This window comes from Drosophila persimilis, unplaced genomic scaffold (assembly GCF_003286085.1).
Source record: "Drosophila persimilis strain 14011-0111.01,24,50 unplaced genomic scaffold, DperRS2 tig00000520-arrow-pilon, whole genome shotgun sequence".
Lineage (NCBI taxonomy): Eukaryota > Metazoa > Arthropoda > Insecta > Diptera > Drosophilidae > Drosophila > Drosophila persimilis.
Genome location: NW_020825317.1, coordinates 1,165,785 through 1,187,026, shown reverse-complemented (window position 1 = coordinate 1,187,026; position 21,242 = coordinate 1,165,785). Strand labels below are relative to the sequence as shown.

The 21,242-nt window shown below is 39.6% G+C and overlaps 1 protein-coding gene across 1 annotated transcript in view; it reads left to right on the top strand.

Moving 5' to 3' along the window:
- The window catches only part of LOC6603374 (neuronal acetylcholine receptor subunit alpha-7), a 277,292-nt gene that overhangs the window by 112,921 nt on the left and 143,129 nt on the right, over positions 1-21,242 (top strand). Inside the window, exon 6 of the mRNA XM_026990084.1 lies at positions 20,304-20,413. Coding sequence (XP_026845885.1) covers positions 20,304-20,413 — 110 coding nt within the window. The remainder of the gene's footprint in view (positions 1-20,303; positions 20,414-21,242) is intronic.

Below are 21,242 nucleotides of genomic sequence, written 5' to 3'. Positions count from 1 at the left end.
GTTTCAAATCTTTTTTTATACATACTTTGCCCAGTTGATCCATCGTATCCGTAAGTCGCAATTAATGTAATACTAGAAACGTTTTCAAAGTTAGCGAATAACTCTTCCTGTAACAATATTATGCGGCTGGCAGTGTGGTTTAACAAATTTTGCAAGGCAACCTTTGCCATAGTTTCTGTAGCAGTTATTCCCGCAGGTCTCAATTGAAATTTGGCTTCCTGGACATTTTGGTAGCTTGGGTATGTGTCACAATTATGCTGTTTGCTTATTTGACGAATTACATTATATAATCGTTTGCTTAAAGAATTTTCCAGCAAGAATTCCAAAGCATCATTTGTTGTTAAAGGTATTGGTTCTACAATATCGAGCTTTCCTTTAGCTTCAGTAGCTTCGCTTTCAGAAGTGCTACAATTTTTACCAGCAGCGTTGCATGACAGAACTCAAGCTAATCTAAAAGTTCAAAGTACCGCAAGAGCCGCAAAAAGCCGCAAACTTACTTTTAATACACACCTTCTACTTTATTTTAACATACATTACATAACGCACAAACACGCAGAAGGTTAGTTTTTACTCCACACAAGACGAACCCATTGGTTTGGTTTTCTTTTTTTATACCCGATACTCAAAATGAGTATTGGGGTATATTAGATTTGTGGTGAAAATGGATGTGTGTAACGTCCAGAAGGAATCGTTTCCAACCCCATAAAGTATATATATTCTTGATCAGCATTAATAGCCGAGTCGATTGAGCCATGTCTGTCTGTCCGTCTGTCCGTCCGTCCGTCTGTTCGTCTGTCCGTCCCCTTCAGCGCCTAATGCTCAAAGACTATAAGAGCTAGAGCAACGATGTTTTGGATCCAGACTTCTATGATATGTCACTGCTACAAAAATATTTCAAAACTTTGCCCCGCCCACTTCCGCCCCCACAAAGGACGAAAATCTGTTGCATTGTACTGCGATTTTTGATTTTCTCGTTTTGTGGGTGCCACAGATTTTCGCCTTCTGTTGAGGCGGAAGTGGGCGGGGCAAAGTTTTGAATTATTCTTGTAACAGTGACACAGAAGTCCGGATATAAAATGTCGTTGCTCTAGCTCGGACAGACGGACGGACGGACAGACAGACATGGCTCAATCGACTCGGCTATTGATGCTGATCAAGAATATATATACTTTATGGGGTTGGAAACGACTCCTTCTGGACGTTACACACATCCACTTTTACCACAAATCTAATATAGCCCAATACTCATTTTGAGTATCGGGTATAAAAATTGCTTTTGCACTGATTCAATAAAAATCTGCAGCTCCTTCTACTGCGGGCTCCACAAACAAGAACCATACTCCAATATCAGAAGTACTAACGAGATATACAGTTTTTTAGTTACGTACGGGTCGTCAAACTCCTTGGACCAACGCTTGATACGCTAAAAGACCCTTGGCTTTATTTAGAGTTGCGGCTATTTGGCTGTTCAGACACATCTTATGATCAAATAGGACTCCGAGGTCATTTGAACTCGAATCTCGATCCAGGACATGATTTCCTAGAACGTACGAGACAAAATGTATATATAAAAAATATTTTTTGGAATCTCGAATAAAGAGAGCTTGTGAATTAGGAGAGCACGGCTCACACAATCAAATGCCTTGCTAAAATCCGTATAAACAACATCCGTCTGCAAACAACGTTGAAAGCTGTGGTGGATTAAATAAGAGAACTCAAGAAGGTTAGTCGATGTTGATCGATGTCTGAAAAAACAGGACATATCAAGCTGCAGCAAAGATGTTGGAGTTGCCGGGACCACAAACTCAAGCAGCTTTGGGATGGCGGAAAGCTTTGCGATACCACGATAGTTTTCAATATTTCATCTTGAACTTTTTTGTGAAGCGGAATGATGTAGGACCCATTCCAAATTACTGAGAGACAAGACTGTTCCAAAGAGAGTTTGAAGAGAAAAGTCAAGGGTTGGCAAAGGGACTGGGCACAGTGTAAAAAAAAATAAAACTTGGTACACTATCTGGACCCACAGAGAGCGATATATCTATAGATGATAAACCTTCCAGAACAAAGCTTTAATCGAAAATAGGTAGAACGAGGGGGAACGTTATGAGTTTCTGCTGCGACCGAAAATCTACATTTATACCCGATACATAGTTAGTATGGCTCTCCGCCGGCAGACGCCGCTAATATTAAACGACACGACAAAGAGTGCGTGCTAGAGAGACAGAAAACGTGTCTGAACATGACGTCGGGAGCTGGGTAGCCAAATTTATTTGTTCCTTTCGGCTATAAAAATGATTCGATCTGATTCAGATTCGTCAATCTGTAGATATGGTAATTTTTTATGATTGTGCGTTTTTAAACTTATCTTCAATATTGTGGATGCCAAAGATATTCGTTCTATGTCATTATGAACATCGATCTTACTAATACTAATTTTAAACCTAAAAACAAAAAAAAACCTTCTTTGGCATATAAAAAAAAAATTAAAAGTATCAAAAAGGCCTCTTTTTTACGCACAACAATTATTTGGACACATTATAGTTTGTACGAAAAAAACTTATTGTGCACAAAAATTGTGCTTTCAATATTTGGTGGGGCCGCCCTCAGCTTCAATAACAGCTTGTAGACGTCGCGACGTCAGAAAGGGGGCTCAAGTCGAGGGGCCAAACATCACCGCAACGAGCAGTGACAATATGAAGCTATGGCGTTTTGTCTCAGAGAACGAGGATATATTATCATCTGGGACAGATGAAGATGAGCAGGAGGGCCGAATGTAAAGGACAGTGTGTCAAGCAGTTAACACTATCCCATCTAAATTAACATTTGAACTTAAGATACCATCGATAAGACCTAACCGATATAACCAGACTTAGCCGATGTTTAAAAGACCTAACCGATAAGGAGTTATCGATATGGGAGTCGGTTGTTAGAAGTAGAAAGTTGAACAAAAAGTCGGAAGAACAGACTCATTAATTGCACATCTTAAATCATACACTTTGTACTCTTTTTCGAAAAACACTATTAATAAGCGATACATTATTATTAATCTTACATATGTATATGTTTGTGTGTTTCAGTTTTAGTTGGGTTAGAAAGAAATGTGAACGGATTATTGTTAGAGAAGATTTTGAAACGAATGTATGTCTGTGAGTTGTGAGGATTGGCAGTCTTTAAGTAAATTTTATATAGTTATTGGGACGTTGATCTGGCAATTCGTACAAGTATTTATTTTAACACGATCTAAGTAATGTTGGTGAGTTATTCTTGTGTGCCCTAGTCTTAGTCTAATTATTGTTTGATTTATCCTTGATGTGGTGTTTTGGTCTAATCTTTGGTGAATTGGTCGGCTGTTATTTTGTAGGGATTGATAAATTGATACCAGTTCGATGTTTGTTCAAGTTTTATAAGTTTTTCTTTAAGCATGTTTGTCTTGAGGTGTTTATTAATGTCTGATATATTTTTATTGCATGTGTATGTAAGGGGCATTATTGAAGCTGATTTCGCTTTGTGGTCTGCTATTTCATTTCTTTTTATGTTTCTATTACCTGGGATCCAGAGTAGTTTTATTTTAGGATATAGTTACATTAGAAGGGATCTAATTTTGGATTCATGATAGTTGAAATTATCGGGGATTGATATGGCTTGAATAGAGGATAGAGAGTCTGAACATATAATATATTTCCCGCGAATAGATTTAACAATTTTTATTGCCTCGAACAAACACAACAATATTAGAGAGGGTGCACTCTTTTTTAATTTTATGTACACGCTCTTTTTGGCCATGTCATGACGCTTCTATTGTCGGTGCCAATCACAATCATATTTGATATACTTAGATGTAAGTTATGCAGCTCCAGCTTAACAGCTTCTGCGATAGTAATTGTGTCTCTGGAGATAGTTGGAATTAAATTCAAAAAAGGTGTTACCATGCTTGCATTTTTATGCTGTAATAATTTATTGCGGCACCTAAAGATTTATACTACTAAATACTGCCCAAACCAATGTATATAACTTATTTAACAAGTAATTTTTCACGCTTATGTCAGTGGACTCATCCTGTTGGGATTATGACTTAGGTGGATTGTAAGAAGGTTGCAAAAGAACAGAAAAGATTATTCATTTTATTGAAAAAGATCTTCATGACACAGGGTGGTACATTTATGTAGGAAACGAAGGAAAGAGAGAGACACGAAGCGGTCGTGTTTTCGTCGTGTCGTCTGGATCATGATGCAATTATAATTGTATAATTGCATCATGGTCTGGATAAAGCAGTAATCGGCTCTGAGAGATCACTCAGTTCTCCGTTCAGCCACGCATCAGATGTACACGCGCATAATTACTCACAAAATTTATAATTATAATTTTAAGTCCAACATACTTATCAAATAAATGTTACGCGTTGCCATCAAGCAACTTAAACTACTACAAATTGGGGGCTCGTCCGGGATGAAGCCCAAGACAACAACAGAGATTTGTGCGTGTATTTGGAACAATTTGGCGAACACGAGACTGTAGACATAAGAGATCGGTCGCGGTGCAAAATTGAATTGCAGTCTGGCCTATAAGTGCGAGAGAGACAGAACAACACTTGTGGAAGAAGGCGCATTAGTGTGGGCAGACATTCAAGAGAGCTAGAGCGCCAAAACGACGGCAGACGGCAGCAAACACAGCAAGAATCAAAACCTTCGTTGTTGTTAGCATTGCGTCTGAGAGGCTAGAGCTACACGGAGACAAGCGGCACAGAGACGACAATCTGAGTGTGTTCGTTCCAAAGAGAGCAGAAGCGACAAAACGACGGCAGCAAACAGCAAGAATCACAGAACATTGGTTGTTGTTGTGTTGCACTGCGTCGGACGGAGGCTACAACTACAGGAAAAGGCAAGCGGCAAAGAGACGACCATCTTGTAACAGCAGAAGCAGCGACGATTCGAGAAGCGACAACGAGTTAGCGGCGAACAGCGAGAGCACGGCAAGGCAACAAAGAGAGGACGGCAATAGCGGCATCGACAGGCGAGCGAGATCTGGATGTGGTGGTGTGTGTGCGTCAAATTTGGAGTCTGGAAAGTTCTGCGCAGAAGCGAGAGTTAACAAGGGTAAGCCCATAGTAAGGTGAGCGTTAACAGAGAAGCGATCGTTAACAGTGACGACTTTAAAGGCGTTTTCGGAGTGAGGCCTTGAATTGGATGGTATCATTATTATAGCCAGCATCAAGAAAACAATTTCATTTTTTCTCGCCCTGTCTCTCTCTAACACACACGTAGCATTGGCGGCTTTGCTTAGAGTAAAACATTAGCGCCTAGATCTCAGAGACTATAAAAGCTATAGCAACCAAATTTGGTATCCACACTCCCAAGATATCGGACCGAGACGAGTTTGTTTCAAAATTTCGCAACACCCCCTTCCGCCCCCGCAAAGGACGAAAATCTGGGGATATTCACAAATCTCAGAGACTATTAACGCTAGAGTAACCAAATTTGGTATCCGCACTCCTGTTAGATTTCACTATAAAACGTATATCTCAAAATTTCGCCTCACCCCCTCCGCCCCCGCAAAGGACGAAAATCTGGGGCATCCACAAATCTCAGAGACTATTAAGGAGGGGGTACCAAATTTGGTATCCGCACTTCTGTTAGATCTCACTATAAAACGTATATCTTAAAATTTCGGCTCACCCTCTTTCGACCCCACAAAAGACGCATCAGGTTTGGAATTAAAGGATATTAAGTATGTGTGTGTTTGTGTTTAATTCGCAGGAGGGTATTTTTGAAATTTGGAAATCTTGAACTGATCGGCCAGGAGAAATGTTTAACAGGTATTGGAGATAGTCAAGTTGTCACTTTTGGTAGCTTTTCGATACCAGTGAAAATTGATGAGATTGAAATGAAGGTAGAATTTCATGTCATTCCAGACGAGGATATTGGTTTTGAAGCCATTTTAGGAAGGACTATTCTGGATCATGATGACATGCAAGTCTCTAAGACAGGAACAAGATTTGTTCGTAGAGTTTGTGGCGAGGCTGAATACCCACTGTGCCGCGCCAAAGACATCAGCGACCACGCTGCCCTACGGTTTCGGCACGCAGACGATTCATATTTTGTTTTTGTATTCTATCTCTCGAGACACACCGACTCGACGCTGACCGAGGCATTGACGAAGCCGAGTAGCATTTCGGTGGCGAAGGTAGCGTAAAAGAGAATTGAAGTAATAGCCCCGCGCGCCCGTACTATGAAGCGTCAAACGAAAATTGACAAAGAATTTGTTCCTCATGCAACATCTTGGTATTGTATAGTCTTTGGTCATATTCTACTCGTAGTACAGGCGTTGAAGAGGTGGTTAAGTGTTTGGAAATTCAGGGGGCTAGTTTTGGTAATCCGAATAGAATAGTGACGGATAGAGGTGCAGCGTTTATGTCCAATTTGTTTCGTGAATATTGTGAGAGGCAGAAAATTCAGCATTTAATGATTGCCACAGGCGTTCCACGTGGGAATGGTCAAGTCGAAAGCATGCACAAGATAGTGGTGCCTATGTTGTCGAAATTGTGTCAGGGTAATTCCGGTAGTTGGTATAAGCATCTAGGAAAAGTACAGCAAATGATCAATAGTGTGGAGCCGCGAAGTACACCTTTCAAGATATTGACTGGGCTAGACATGCGTATAGGAATAGATCCGAAAATAAAAGAAATATTGGAAGAATCACTTATCGAAGAGTTGAATAAAGAGCGCGAAAAAATTAGAAAGGAAGAAATTGAAAACATCGCACGGTTACAGCAGGAAAACAAGAAGAGTTTTGACCTAAAAAGGAAACTAGATAGACAGTATGAGGTTAATGAGCTAGTAGCTATCAAGCGTACTCAGTATGTTACTGGATTAAAGCTAAAAGGAAATTATCTAGGGCAGTATAAGGTAGTTCAGGTAAAGATCATGGGAGGTACGAAGTCGAGAAGATTGGGGATACTGAGGGTCCCTATAAGACCTCTACAGTTTCAGAATATATGAAATGCTAGACCCATCCGAGGCGAATGGTCCGTCAGGACAGCCGAATGTAGGAAACGAAGGAAAGAGAGAGACACGAAGCGGTCGTGTTTTCGTCGTGTCGTCTGGATAGAGCAGTTATCGGCTCTGAGAGAGCCGATAGCAAGAGAGGGAGACAGTTTACGCAGTTCTCCGTTTAGCCATTCATCAGACGTACACGCTCATAATTACTCACAAAAACATACTTAATGTAAAACTTGGACCTGTTATAATTTTAAGTCCAACATACTTATCAAATAAATGTTACTCGTTGCCATCAAGCAACTTAAACTACTACATTTATATCAGGGGTATTTAGTTGTTTAGTTGTTAGATGTACTCGTATTGTCACATCCAACACATCCAGCATAAGGTTAAATTTGGACGATTCAATGTCCGTGCGCAGATCTTCATTGAAGTGCAGAGCCAAAACGTTGTTTATGATTCGTGTGCATTTAATCCTTTTGAATTTTAGGTCGACGGCGGCTTTGCAGTCGCTGAACTGTTGCATACACATAAGCGAAAGGTGGTCTATTGGAGCGATGCCCGAGTGCTCGGCAACATAAAGGCATAATGCCGCCTCATGCTCCTCTGTTGTAAAGATTTTTTTATGAAGCTTATTTTATTCTTTTGGGCGTATGTCGAAAAGTTAGTAAAATGGGTATATGTACATACATATGTGCACTGCTTTGAATGACATTTTTGTCAGAATGTATTTTTTTTTATTTATTTTATATTTTTATTTGGTTAGCTGTTAGTAAGTACAAAACAAAAAGGCATAAACAAATTAACTATAATTGAAAAAAAAAAAAAATTGTTTTACATTTTTACAAAATATATTTTGTATGAAACATATTTCCAAGGAACAATTTATTATGAATGTGGGGTTTTTATTTACTTTAGGTTTAATAATTAATTTGTATTTAATGTTTGATAAATTTAGGATAAATGTATTCTTTATTCTGCGTCGTTTTATTCTTCTTCTCTGCGGCCGTCGTCGTTTTTGCGTCTTTTCGGTACCGCCGTCGTTTTATTTCTCTTCTCTGCGGCCGTCGTCGTTTTTGCGTCTTTTCGGTACCGACGTCGTTTTATTTCTCTTCTTGTCTCTTCCTTGCTCGTCGTCTTCTTCGTGATGGCATAATCGTTGTTCGTCATTCTTTTTAGTGATGGGATCATCGTTGCTCGTCGTCTAGGGATCTTATCTTCATTTGGTATTTTGTGTGGTACACCAACCCACATTCGGCCATTCTGATTAAGCATTCGACCCGAATGCGTCGTCGTCGTCGTCGTCGTTGCCAATGGACCATGGCTTCATGTACTCCGCGCACGATGAGGTATTCTTTGGGCCATCGCAGTTTCCGACTTTCTGAACATCATACGCATTGTTATGTTTGATTCCAACAACTTGGTAGGGTCCCAAAAACTTTGCTTTTAATTTCAGGCCACTACCAAACTGTGTACGTTTGATGGCAACCAAGTCACCAATATTATATCGTCTTGCAGGTTTTCGTCGTAGATTATACGTCTTCTTATTTTCGTTCTGAAGCTTCACAATTTGAGCCTTTGCCTTTGCTCTTAGGTCGCTGCGTTCGTCGTTAAATATAGTTGCTGCTTCTTTGTTGATCAATTGCCGTATTTGGAGGTCGTCTTTTGTCCGCATCTTAACTCCAACTAGCATTTCAAAGGGTGTCGTATCAATGCTTCTCGTAAATGTTGAATTTACAGCTTGTTGAACTTTGCTGACATGCCTGTACCATTTCGTGGGGTCGTCGATACTCAGTTTTGAGAGCACTGAAATTATGATTGCATTCAGTCTCTCAACTTGACCATTTACTCTCGGTAGTCCTGTCGTCGTCTTCACCAGCTTAATCCCTTCGTCGTCACAATACTTAACAAAGTCTTGCGAGGTGAAAGCGGAGCCCTTATCCGAGATTATAAACGCTGGATTACCAAATGTAATACTTTGACTGCTAAGCTTCGCAATAACCTCATTTGCGGTAGTCGATTTCGTGGGATACAGCCAGCAATACTTCGTGAATGAGTCTATAACTGCAAAGATATGTTTGTAGTCCTTGTGCGACGAATCCAGAGGTCCCAAAAAGTCAATATGATAAGTGTATAATGGAACGTCTTCTTTCTGGAGTGGGTGTAGTAGCCCTTCCTGCTTGCCTTTCTTTCGGTTCATCAAAATACATGGAATACAGCACTCAATATATTTCTTGATCTTCTCTTCGACATTTTGTATGTAGAATTCTCTACAAATCAAATCCTTCGTCTTCTTTGCTGCAAAACGACCTCTATCATGTGCACGGCTGATAATTTGTTTCTGCATGTCATTGGGTACCACCATAAGTTCCTCGTCCTGTACAAGTCTATATAGCATACCAGATTTCAGGAAATAATCGTCGTAAGTCTTCTGTTCGTCGTTCAGAATTTGTTTACTAGCCTTAATCTTTTCATCTTTGACAGTTACCTTATTGATCAACACAAACCCTTGCCGAACCGTCTCGCTTTTTAACAAGGACTATTGGACTTGTAAACTCCGATGTAGATTCTTCGATAATGTCATTTTTAAGCCACTCTTCAATCTGTTCATCGACGATACGCGTTTCCGTAAACGCCATTCTGCGCGGACGCGAAAATATAGGAGACTCATCTTTTAATACGATACGCATCTCTACATTTGTTGTTTTTGATTTGTTTGGCACATAATTGTCTATTAGTTCGCGTACTTCTTTTTTGGCAGATTCACTTGCTGCTTCATTAATGTCAATCACGTCATTGTCAATTTCCGCACAAATTTTCATTATATTTAGTTCGTCCCCGCTCGACATATTGCTCGACATATTGCGCACTTGAAGTCCGTTTCTATTAAAAACGATTTCCGCCAGTAAACACAGTTCTTCTCCAATAATTAGCTTCACGTCGATAAGTCTGGTTGGTACTACATAAAAATCTAACAAGAATTCACCATCGTCAATTAGAACATCGTGTTTAAAATGTCCAACTGGTTTTATCCTATTAGAGTCACAATCGCCAAATCCAATAAGAACAATTGTACAGCTTTCCAACTTCGGCTTGCCAATCTCGCGATAAAAGTCTTCCCGCATAACGTTGAACTTGCTGCCCGTATCAAAAAGCGCGATACACTTTTTATTTTCAAATGCGACTTCTTTGTGTGTGATATCGGGTTTTGGCTGCAATCTACGCGTATTTACTGACGTTGCACCAAACTTTTCAATTTTACAATCTTTAGAAATATGCCCGAATTGATTGCATTTGAAACACTTTCGACCTTTATCTTTATTTTGACAGTTACTCGATAAGTGACCTTTACCACCGCAATTATAACATTTCACTTCTTTCTTATCATCTTTGTTCATGCTTTGACTTTTTTTGTCGGTTTCTTTTATATTGATTTCATTTCGCTTCGACTTCTCTTTTTCCATTTGATTTTCTTTTTCCATAATTGTTTTATAGCACTTTAATTTTTCTTTAAACTGATTTATATTTGTTGCGCCGTACAAAATTGTCTTATTCACACCTTTTCCATCTATGCCGTCAATCAAATATTGGATAAATGTGTCGTCTGCCATACTTCCTCGTGATGCAATGTCTTTCATTTTGTAGAAATATTCGAATACACACTCATTGTTGCCTCGTTTCGTTTGCGCGAATTGCTCATGAATTTGCTTGCTGGTTACATTCGACTTAAATTCTGACAATAATGCCTGCTTGAGGGAATTCCATGAATTCAAACCTCTTTCACTCAATACAAACAATTTCGCGATTCCTTTTAGAGCTTTTTTGGCGAACAAAAACCTTTGGAAATCATTCCATTTCATTAGTGTCGCCTGTTCCTCGTATTCTGTTATCCACACTTCGACTGGAATAGTATTAGTGCCGTCGAAACTTCGAATGCTCTCTTCCACATCGCGAAAACTGATCGCAAATCGTGGCGTCATATCTCTCTCCACTATTTGGTTGTATGTTGTAGCGTGTCTTCTTTGTTCTGTGTCTTCGTTTTTCCCTGCAATGTTTTCTATGTTTGCATGGTCTGCCGTCTCAAACGAATTGTTGCTATCCTTTTCTTTTTCATCATCATCCTCTTCATCCTGAGTTTCGTCGTTGCTTGTTTCATCATGCGCTAGCAGGGTCATCGAACGCAAATTGCAAAACACATGCAAGAAAAGGTCCTCACTAGTATAACTGATTCCCAACACATTGCATATAGCCACAAGATCACTATGTGTTATATTATTTACTGCGTATTCCTTCTTTGCTTTGTACCTCTCATCATTTTCGTCGTAGAGGAAGCCAGAAAATTCGCGTAATCTTTTTCGGTTGATTCTGTCTCCATCGGCCTCGAACACGAATTTATGCAGTGCCGCTAGGCACTCTTTCTTGCTCGAGCGTAGATTTTCACATATTAAATCGTTTAAATACGGCATTGTGGGGGAAAAAAATTTATATTTTCGTTTCTTCTTCAATAGTAACCACTTTTAATTCATTCCCGGAGGAGCGCCCAAAATGTGGGGTTTTTATTTACTTTAGGTTTAATAATTAATTTGTATTTAATGTTTGATAAATTTAGGATAAATGTATTCTTTATTCTGCGTCGTTTTATTCTTCTTCTCTGCGGCCGTCGTCGTTTTTGCGTCTTTTCGGTACCGCCGTCGTTTTATTTCTCTTCTCTGCGGCCGTCGTCGTTTTTGCGTCTTTTCGGTACCGACGTCGTTTTATTTCTCTTCTTGTCTCTTCCTTGCTCGTCGTCGTTCGTCGTTCTTTTTAGTGATGGGATCATCGTTGCTCGTCGTCTAGGGATCTTATCTTCATTTGGTATTTTGTGTGGTACACCAACCCACATGAATATGAACTCTTTTAATGCTCCTGAAGCTTTTGCAGCCTACTGGGCATTGAATTAGCCAAGTTTTGTAGTGTTGTTATTTCTATCCTGTTCTATTCTGCAACTATCGCTTGTTTTAATTGCATCAATGTATCGTACTGCCTTGTAGAGGCATAGAATTTTTCTGCAAGGATTCCCCACAGATCCTCCATTGGATTTAAATCCGGACTCATTGCCGGCCACTTCATCAATGGTATCTTGTGGGTCGCAAAATAGCCTATTGTAGCACGGGCAACGTGAATTGGCGCATTATCCTGTTGAAAAGTCCATTGATCCCCATGGAAATGCTCAGCAAATGGAATTAGCTCACCAATTCTATATATTCATCCGGCCGGATACAAAACAAATTGGGGATTTATGCGGTAACCGTTTGGATCTTTCAAAACGATCGTAATTGTATTACGATATCGATTCATTAGCGAAGCGATTCGACCAGTTTTCATGCCGGCCAACTTCATTCCCCTGATCCTTCCCTCTTCTTCCTCAGACAATTCTGAACCACGAGTCATTTTTAACTAAAAAATCTATTTTCTTAAATATTCTTGTTGGTTTGATGCAACTGAAAAGATGCTAGCACTGCGACTGTCAAAACATGAATAAACATGATTGCACAAATATCTATTTTCTCCGTAGAGCGCGAGCTTGATCTCCTATCTAAGCTAACGGTACCACAAATGGAGTTCAAAGAAGACGAAAATTTGTCGTAACTGAGCACAACAATAAGAGAAAATAACTGCATAGTCAAACCAAATAAGCAGCTATTACTTTTTATGAAAAATTTAAAATAATTTTTGCACATACATATAGCCATTTTATTTATTTATTTATTTATTTATTTATTTATTAAATTAACAATTATCTGTTAATAATGGTATTTAGTTACTAAAGGCGGAAAAAGATAAGTTAAAAGTTAGCTAAATTTAAATGATTATAAATATTGCATGCAATTAGTTTAAGAGATAGTTCAGGGGATAGGGTTTGACAGAGGGAGTTATAATTATGGCATAAAACCCTAAAAGGTTCATGATCAGCATAATTAGACCTACATATGGGTAGACGGATAGGCCTAAAAGTACGGGTAGGTCTAGATGGAACGGCCAAGTCAATCTGACCCAAGAGAGTTTGGGAGTCAACAGTCCCAAGAAGGAGCTTGTGCACGAACATTACGCCATTGCATATTCTGCGATGGTGCAACGACGGCAGGTCAATAAGATTTAGCCTAGACCGGTAGGGTGGCAAGATTCTACCTGAGTCCCAGTTAAAGTTCCGAAGGGCAAAAATTAAAAATTGCTTTTGCACGGATTCAATAACAGCCTGCTGTTCTTTATACTGCGGGCTCCACACACAAGAACAATACTCCAATATAGGACGTACTAACGAGATGTACAGTTGTTTCGTAACGTACGGGTCGTCAAACTCCTTGGACCAACGCTTGATGAACGCTAAAACACCATTAGCTTTATTTACAGTTGCAGCTATATGGGTGTTAAAACACATCTTATGATCAAAAAGGACTCCGAGGTCATTTGAACTCGAAATTCGTTCAAGGACATGATTTCCTAGAACATATGGGACAAAATGAGGAGCGCGACGGTAAAATGTCATAAGTTTGCATTTGGAAAGGTTCAGAAAAAGAAGATTAGTTGAACACCACAATAGTAGTTCACTTAGATCAAGTTGAAGGCGTGTGTGCAAATACCAATCAGAGTAAGAAAGACAGATTTTGACATCATCAGCATACATTAGTGTAGTAGAGTATGTTATAACTTGAGGAAGGTCATTCACAAATAAAATGAACAGAAGCGGGCCTAGATAACTTCCCTGTGGCACACCTGAAGTAACATTTACAGTATTTGACAACACGTTAGAAAACAAAACACGTTGAGTGCGGTTAGAGAGATAGGACAAAATCCAATCTAGAAGATTCGTTGGGAACCCTAATAAAGAGAGCTTGTGAATAAGCAGAGCATGGTTCACAGAATCGAATGCCTTGCTGAAGTCAGTAAAAACTACATCCGTCTGCGAACCAATTTGAAAACCACGGTGGATTAGGTTAGAAAACTCAAGAAGGTTAGTCGATGTTGAACGATGTCTGAAAAAACCGTGTTGCGACGGAGATATCAAGCTGCAACAAAGATGTTGCAGTTGCCGGGTGACCAGGAACTCAAGAAGCTTCGGGATGGCGGAAAGCTTTGCGATACCACGATAGTTTTCAATGTTTGATCTTGAACCTTTTTTGTGAAGCGGAATGATATAGGACTCATTCCAAATTACTGGGAGACAAGACTGTTCCAAGGAGAGGTTGAAGAGAAAGGTCAAGGGTTTGCAAAGGGACTGGGCACAGTGTTTTAAGATGCAACTTGGTACCTTATCTGGACCCGCAGAAAACGATATGTCCATAGATGACAAACCTTCCAGAACAACGCTTTCCTCGAAAAAGGGCAGAAAAATGCTGTTAGCTTGAGGTAGCTGGTACGGATACGGAGTAGATGCGTTGTAAATATGAGACGAGTACGTTGTTTGGAAAAAGTTAGCGAATAAATTTGCAATACCAACAGCAGAAGCTTCTGTTTTGTTCTGGTAATGAAGGACGGAGGAAAAACGTTTGACTTGCGCTTAGAGTTAACGAACGAATAGAATATTTTAGGATCACTACGAAAGTTTCTACTACATTGTGAAAGGTAATGATTATAACACTGACTATTGACGGCAAGGAACAGAGAGCGAGCGGAGGAGTATAGAGCTAAAGCCAACGTGGAGCCCGACTTCTGGTACTTTTTATAGAGCCGGGATTTATTATTTTTTAAGTATGATAAATACTTGGAGAACCAAGGAGGCTTGGACGATACAGGTACAGTGATATCTGGAACAAACGTATTTAGGGCGGAGTAAATAGAACTATAAAACGAGTTAACAGTTGCATCTATGTTCGGTAATGAATAAAGAAACGACCAATCAACACGCGAGAGATGTAGATCTAAATCGATAAAGTTTGTTTTGCGAAAACACTTTATGTGACAAGGAGCCATGGAACTGTCAACACATCCAGATTGTGTACACTCCAGTGATATCAACAAAGTTGGATGGTAAGGATCTTCAGGGAGAGATATTAGACTTGCTCTAGATACCGTAGCAAGAGAACCATCGTTAACAAAAACGAGGTCAAGAAGTCTGTCCCTCATGTTTTTAACGGCATTAATTTGGACAAGGGAACTATCCGTTAGCCCATTGATAAAGTCATTATGGCAATTGGGAAACAACAGGTTAGCGTTATCACAAGGCAGCCAAGAAAGAAATGGGAGGTTAAAGTCCCCCATGACAATAATTCGATCATGGCACCCTAATGCAGAAACAACAATATTAATTGCTGAGAGGTGGTGTAAGCAAAGCTCAGCATCAGACCTGGGAGGAATGTAAGAGCAGGTTAAATAGAAAAATGCCAGAGCCAACACGAACTTTGACTGCAACAAATTCAATTCCGTGAATGTTATTAAATGGGAATAACTCAGATGAGAAAACAGATTTAACTGCAATCAGAACCCCACCTGCAAAAGATGGGCGGTCCATTCTATAAATAGTGTAACTATCAATGAAAATTTCATGATCATTGACAGAGGAGTTAAGCCAGGTTTCGGTAAACGCGATGGCATCGAAATCAAAGGACGCGCTATTAGTATGAATTTGACGCAATTTTCCCAGCAAACTGCGAACGTTCTGATAGTGCATGGAAAAATAGTACATCAGTTTTTTGGAGCATGTTCGGTTATTCTTGGATTCGAGTTCGAATCTTCGAGAAGGAACTCATGCACAATTGTATGCTCAGGCCATATTGACGGTTTTAGAGAACTGGATAGTAAAGAATCAGGGAGAAGAATTTTAAATGATGATATGTTGCGCTTATGTTTAAATGTAAATTTAGTCACAACTATATCAACAGGCGAAGTGTTAAGTTTAGAGGAGAGATGTTGTTTAACATCCTCTGTTGTAGCCTCAGGAATAAGACGAGAAACAAATATTGCTTTCCGAGGGACCACTGCTCTAAGTTGAAGTCCCGAGCGAGATCGAGATGGTGGAGCCACTCCTAAAAGAGATCTCGATCCAAGGCAGAGGAATTGGCAGCAATGGTTGTAGCAGGAATTGGAGCAGAAATTGGAGCAGGAATTGGAGCAGGAATTGGAGCAGGAATTGGAGCAGGAATTGGAACAGGAATTGGAGCAGGAGTTGGCAAGACGTCGTCAGCAACCAGCACACCCGCACTAGGAGCACTCACCGCGACAGAAGTGACGGCCACATTGTTCGGTGTAAAGAACTCCGGAGCCACCGTTGGCGGATTTACAGACAACGGCGTGGCATGACTACACGGAAATGCTGCCGATGGATTAAGGTGGGAGGCAGGCGTACCAATCGGATTAGATTGCAAGAGATTGGTATCATTATGCGGAATTTTCCGTCTAGGCGATTCGCTCAAGAGTTTGAGCCCAAGAAACTGGGATTCAAGGGCAAGAAAATTCTCGTTGAGAGCAACAAATTGTTTCCGGACATCCAGAAACCCAGTTCGAGTCTGTCTCATAAATGTGCGCATTTCGGCCTCAATCTCCCGACAAGCCAGACATGACCAAGACAGGCCCATGCGTTTCGAGATTAGATCATTCAGCCGGCCAAAATTTCCACCACCAGCACATTTTATGTGGGCAAAATTGTCGCACAGCCAGCAGCTAAGAAATGAATCACCAATGATAACACCACCGAATTCACATTTCTTTGCACTACAAACGATTGCCATTATTGACAGCAGTAGAATCACTGTGCACGAATAATAAAAGAGCGGAGTTAGATCGCAGGTAAAGTAGGAGAGCAGACAGCAGAGCGAGCCAGACAATCAGCTGCAGCAGCAATAATTCAAAGCAGATGATCCAACGAAGTGCAGAAAACGAGCAGTAAACTCACCAAAGCAGAGACACAAAAGAAAAGTCCACAGAGAGGGAGAGTATAAGCAATCCAGAGAGAGTGAGAGCAACAATGCGAGCAGTCCCGTTTATGCTCACGAGAGAGTGTGGGCGATGCAAACGCTGATGCGCGAGAACAGTGCACACCGAAGAAGCGATAACGAAAAGCAGACTGAGCAAAAAAAACAATAACAAATTGCCTGCACGAGTCCGATGCGTTACGATTGCAATATTGAATTTATATTAAACACTTGTTTACTAACAAAACACTGGTGGTTAACACAAAGTAGAATCAAATTAAAGAGATGCGATAATATATCAAAACAAAGTCACAACAATGTTTTATGATATTTAGGCAAAGGGCGGAGAATGCGGGAGCAAGAAAAAAACACAACCGGCTTAAGCAAGAGCTAGAAGCGAATTTACTAAGGTAAATGTGCATTTGCATAGCAGCAGTAAACTTTTGACTGATACGCAGGCAGCCACTCCTTAAATTCGTCCAAGTTGGTCCACGAGTCTCGAAAGTTTTATTTGTAAACTGTTTTTGGCACTTTTACTTAATTTACACCTTGCACACGATCACCAAGCAAGTTACTGTATAGTAGTGTGATCGAAACTTAACCATAAATGAATTCTAAAATACCACGATACACCAAAATATACACCACAATTATACTTTTTGTTCGATTTGTCTTAAAAAATACCTAAAAATATATGTGTATATATAAAAAGGAAAAAAAAAGCAAAGTGATATTAAACGAGGGGGGACGTTGTGCAATATTGTGGATGCAACAGATTTTCGTCCTTTGTGGATGCGGATGGGGGTAAGGCGAAATTATGAAATATACGTTTTATAGTGAGATCTAACAGGAGTGCGGATACCAAATTTGGTTGTTCTAGCCTTAATAGTTTCTGAGATTTGTGGATGCCCCAGATTTTCGTCCTTTGCGGGGGCGGAAGGGGGTGTTTCGACACGAAAAGGTCAAGGTCCGATATCACAGGAGAGTGGATACCAAATTTTGTTGCTCTAGCTCTTATAGTCTCTGATATCCTTGAACTCACATTTTGCAATTGGCAAAACCGACCATGAAACCTGTGTGTTAGAGAGAGACAGAGCGAGAAAGAATGAAATTGAATTGAAAAGCCGCGCACGACACTTTTTTTTTTGTGGGGCACTGAAATTTATATATTTAAATGCCTTTCCAATAACCAGTTCAATTGCAATACACATACTTTATTATCTATCACAAAAGCAACAATAATCTCTAAAATTGACTACGGACTACTATTCTACGGAAATTCCTCAACAACTTGGCTTAAAAAAGTTCAAACCACCCTAAGCTGTGCAATAACGATAGCTTTGGGAGCTCTTAGAACTACCCCGATAGCAAACCTTTCATTGGTAGCAAACATAAATACTGCTGAAGATTAACGTGATTTCCTACAAGCCAAACTAATAAAAAGCATTTCTTTCCCAAACAATTCACCTTTTCACCTCTACCTAAAAATACCTCCACAAAAGAATTTATTTCAACAACAAAATACCTTCACAAAAAAAACCATAAGCCTTTTCATAAAACCCGAGATAAAAACTAAGCTACCTTTCTGAAAATTCCAACCAAATACCATAAATACTGAACTTGACATAATAGACAAAAATAATACACAACAACACTTTCTTAACATCAAAAACCAATTAAAGGATCACATCTTTCTATTTACGGATGGATCAAAACGATCACACGGATCAACGGAAAGAAACACTTTAAAAATGGGATTATTACAAAACTTTTCTTCAATTTATTCAGCCGAAATCATTTCCATATACGTGGCAATACAAATTGTTAAATCTATGCGCGGTAAATATAATATATGTTCAGACTCCTTATCCTCTCTTCAACCCATAAGTAGCCCCGATAATTTCAACTATTATGAATCCAAAATTAGATCCCTTCTAATGTAATTATATCGAAAAATAAACTACTCTGGATCCCACTGGAACTAGTAGACCAAAAAGCGAAATCAGCTTCAATAATGACACAGACATACATTCGTTATAAAAATTTCTCTAACAATAATCCACTTACATTTCTTTCTAATCCAACTAAAACTGAAATCGACCGAATCATAAATTATCTACAAGAAACCAATGTATATCCATTAATCTAACTCTAATATAAAACCCATGTATATATGTATATATACCCATATATACCTCATATATAATAAATATAATATAATAAGCATAACAATAACATAGCCGAAGGTCATAGTAACCAGTGCTATCATTAAATAATATCATTATCATTAATAGTTTTAACTCTAACCTCGCTGTAAATAAAACGAGGGGGAACGTTCTGAGTTGCTGCGGAGACAGCAACTCTACATTTCTACCCGAATCTTAGTCAGTATGGCTCTCCTCCGGCAGAAGCCTCTAGCAAAGAGAGAGACAGGGCGAGAAAAAATGAGATTGTTTTCTTGATGCTGGCTATAATAATAATCCAAATCATACTCTGCAGTCTAAAATATATGGTCGTTCTCTACGATTCTGCGTTTTTGGTTTTCCCGTATCTTTAAAATTGTGGATGCCACAGACTTTCGTCTTTTGTGGGGGCGGAAGTGGGCGGGGCGAAGTTTTGAAATACTCAAAATGAGTATTGGGGTATATTAGATTTGTGGTGAAAATGGATGTGTGTAACGTCCAGAAGGAATCGTTTCCAACCCCATAAAGTATATATATTCTTGATCAGCATCAATAGCCGAGTCGATTGAGCCCTGTCTGTCTGTCTGTCCGTCTGTCCGTCTGTCCGTCCGTCCGTCTGTCCGTCCCTATCAGCGCCTAGTGCTCAAAGATTATAAGAGCTAGAGCAACGACGTTTTATATCTGGACTTCTGTGATATGTCACTGCTACAAAAATATTTCAAAACTTCGCCCCGCCCACTTCCGCCCCCACAAAGGACGAAAATCTGTGGCATCCACAAATTTAAGGATACGAGAAAACTGAAAACGCAGAATCGTAGAGGATGGCTATATGTTCTAGAGTGTAAAATCTGAACCAGATCGTATAAATTTTATAGCCAGAATCAAGAAAACAGTTTCATTCTTTCTCGCTCTGTCTCTCTCTAACACACAGGTTTCATGGTCGGTTTTGCCAATTGCAAAATATGAGTTTAAGGATCTCAGAACCCATAAGAGCTAGAGCAACCAAATTTGGTATCCACACTCCTGTGAGTCACAACGTTCCCCCTCGTTTAACTTTGACCTCAAGTTGCCACTTCTAAACGTTGTCGAATCGGGCTGAAAGTTTATATTTTATAAATACGCGCAAGCCTAATAAACATGCATATACATATATATAATAAGAAAATATTGACTCAGATATACATTCGAACATATGTATATGTAAATATATTTAGTAAATTTTGTTTGTCTAATTCTAGGAATGGAATGATATGAATCTACGCTGGAATTCCAGTGAGTTTGGTGGTGTGCGGGACTTGCGAATTCCGCCCCATCGTTTATGGAAGCCGGATGTGCTCATGTACAACAGGTGGGTCTAGATATAGATAAAATCTTATCGCGAAAAAAAATTTCATTTATTAATTTCTGTGGTGGGTCCCATGACAAGACTATGTGCTGCACTTTTCGTATTACTTTGGTTTAAATGTGTATACATTTTGAGGCTAGCGTGTATTGATTTTGTCCGTTCGTCCGTGTTGATCAGCACCTACATACATACAAATGTGCTTAGAGTTGCGCTGATTTGTATGGGCGAAAAATACTAAAATATAACGTTTTAGTTCGATTCGATGTGTATATGTAGATCTCACAGATCTTAGAGGAACCGGATTGTGTACAGACTTCTGTGGTATCACACTGAGTGAAACTTATTTCACAACTTTTTATACCCGATACTCAAAATGATTATTGGGATATATTAGATTTGTGGTGAAAATGGATGTGTGTAACGTCCAGAAGGAATCGTTTCCGACCCCATAAAGTATATATATTCTTGATCAGCATCAATAGCCTATTCGATTGAGCCCTGTCTGTCTGTCCGTCCGTCCGTCTGTCCGAGCTAGAGCAACGACATTTTATATCCGGACTTCTGTGTCACTGTTACAAGAATAATTCAAAACTTTGCCCCGCCCACTTCCGCCTCAACAGAAGGCGAAAATCTGTGGCACCCACAATTTCAAAGATACGAGAAAACAGAAAACGCAGAATCGTAGAGGACGACCATATCTTCTAGAATGCAAAATCTGAACCAGATCGTTTAAATATTATAGCCAGAATCAAGGAAACAATTTCATTCTTTCTCGCTCTGTCTCTCTCTAACACACAGGTTTCAAGGTCGGTTTTGCCAATTGCAAAATGTG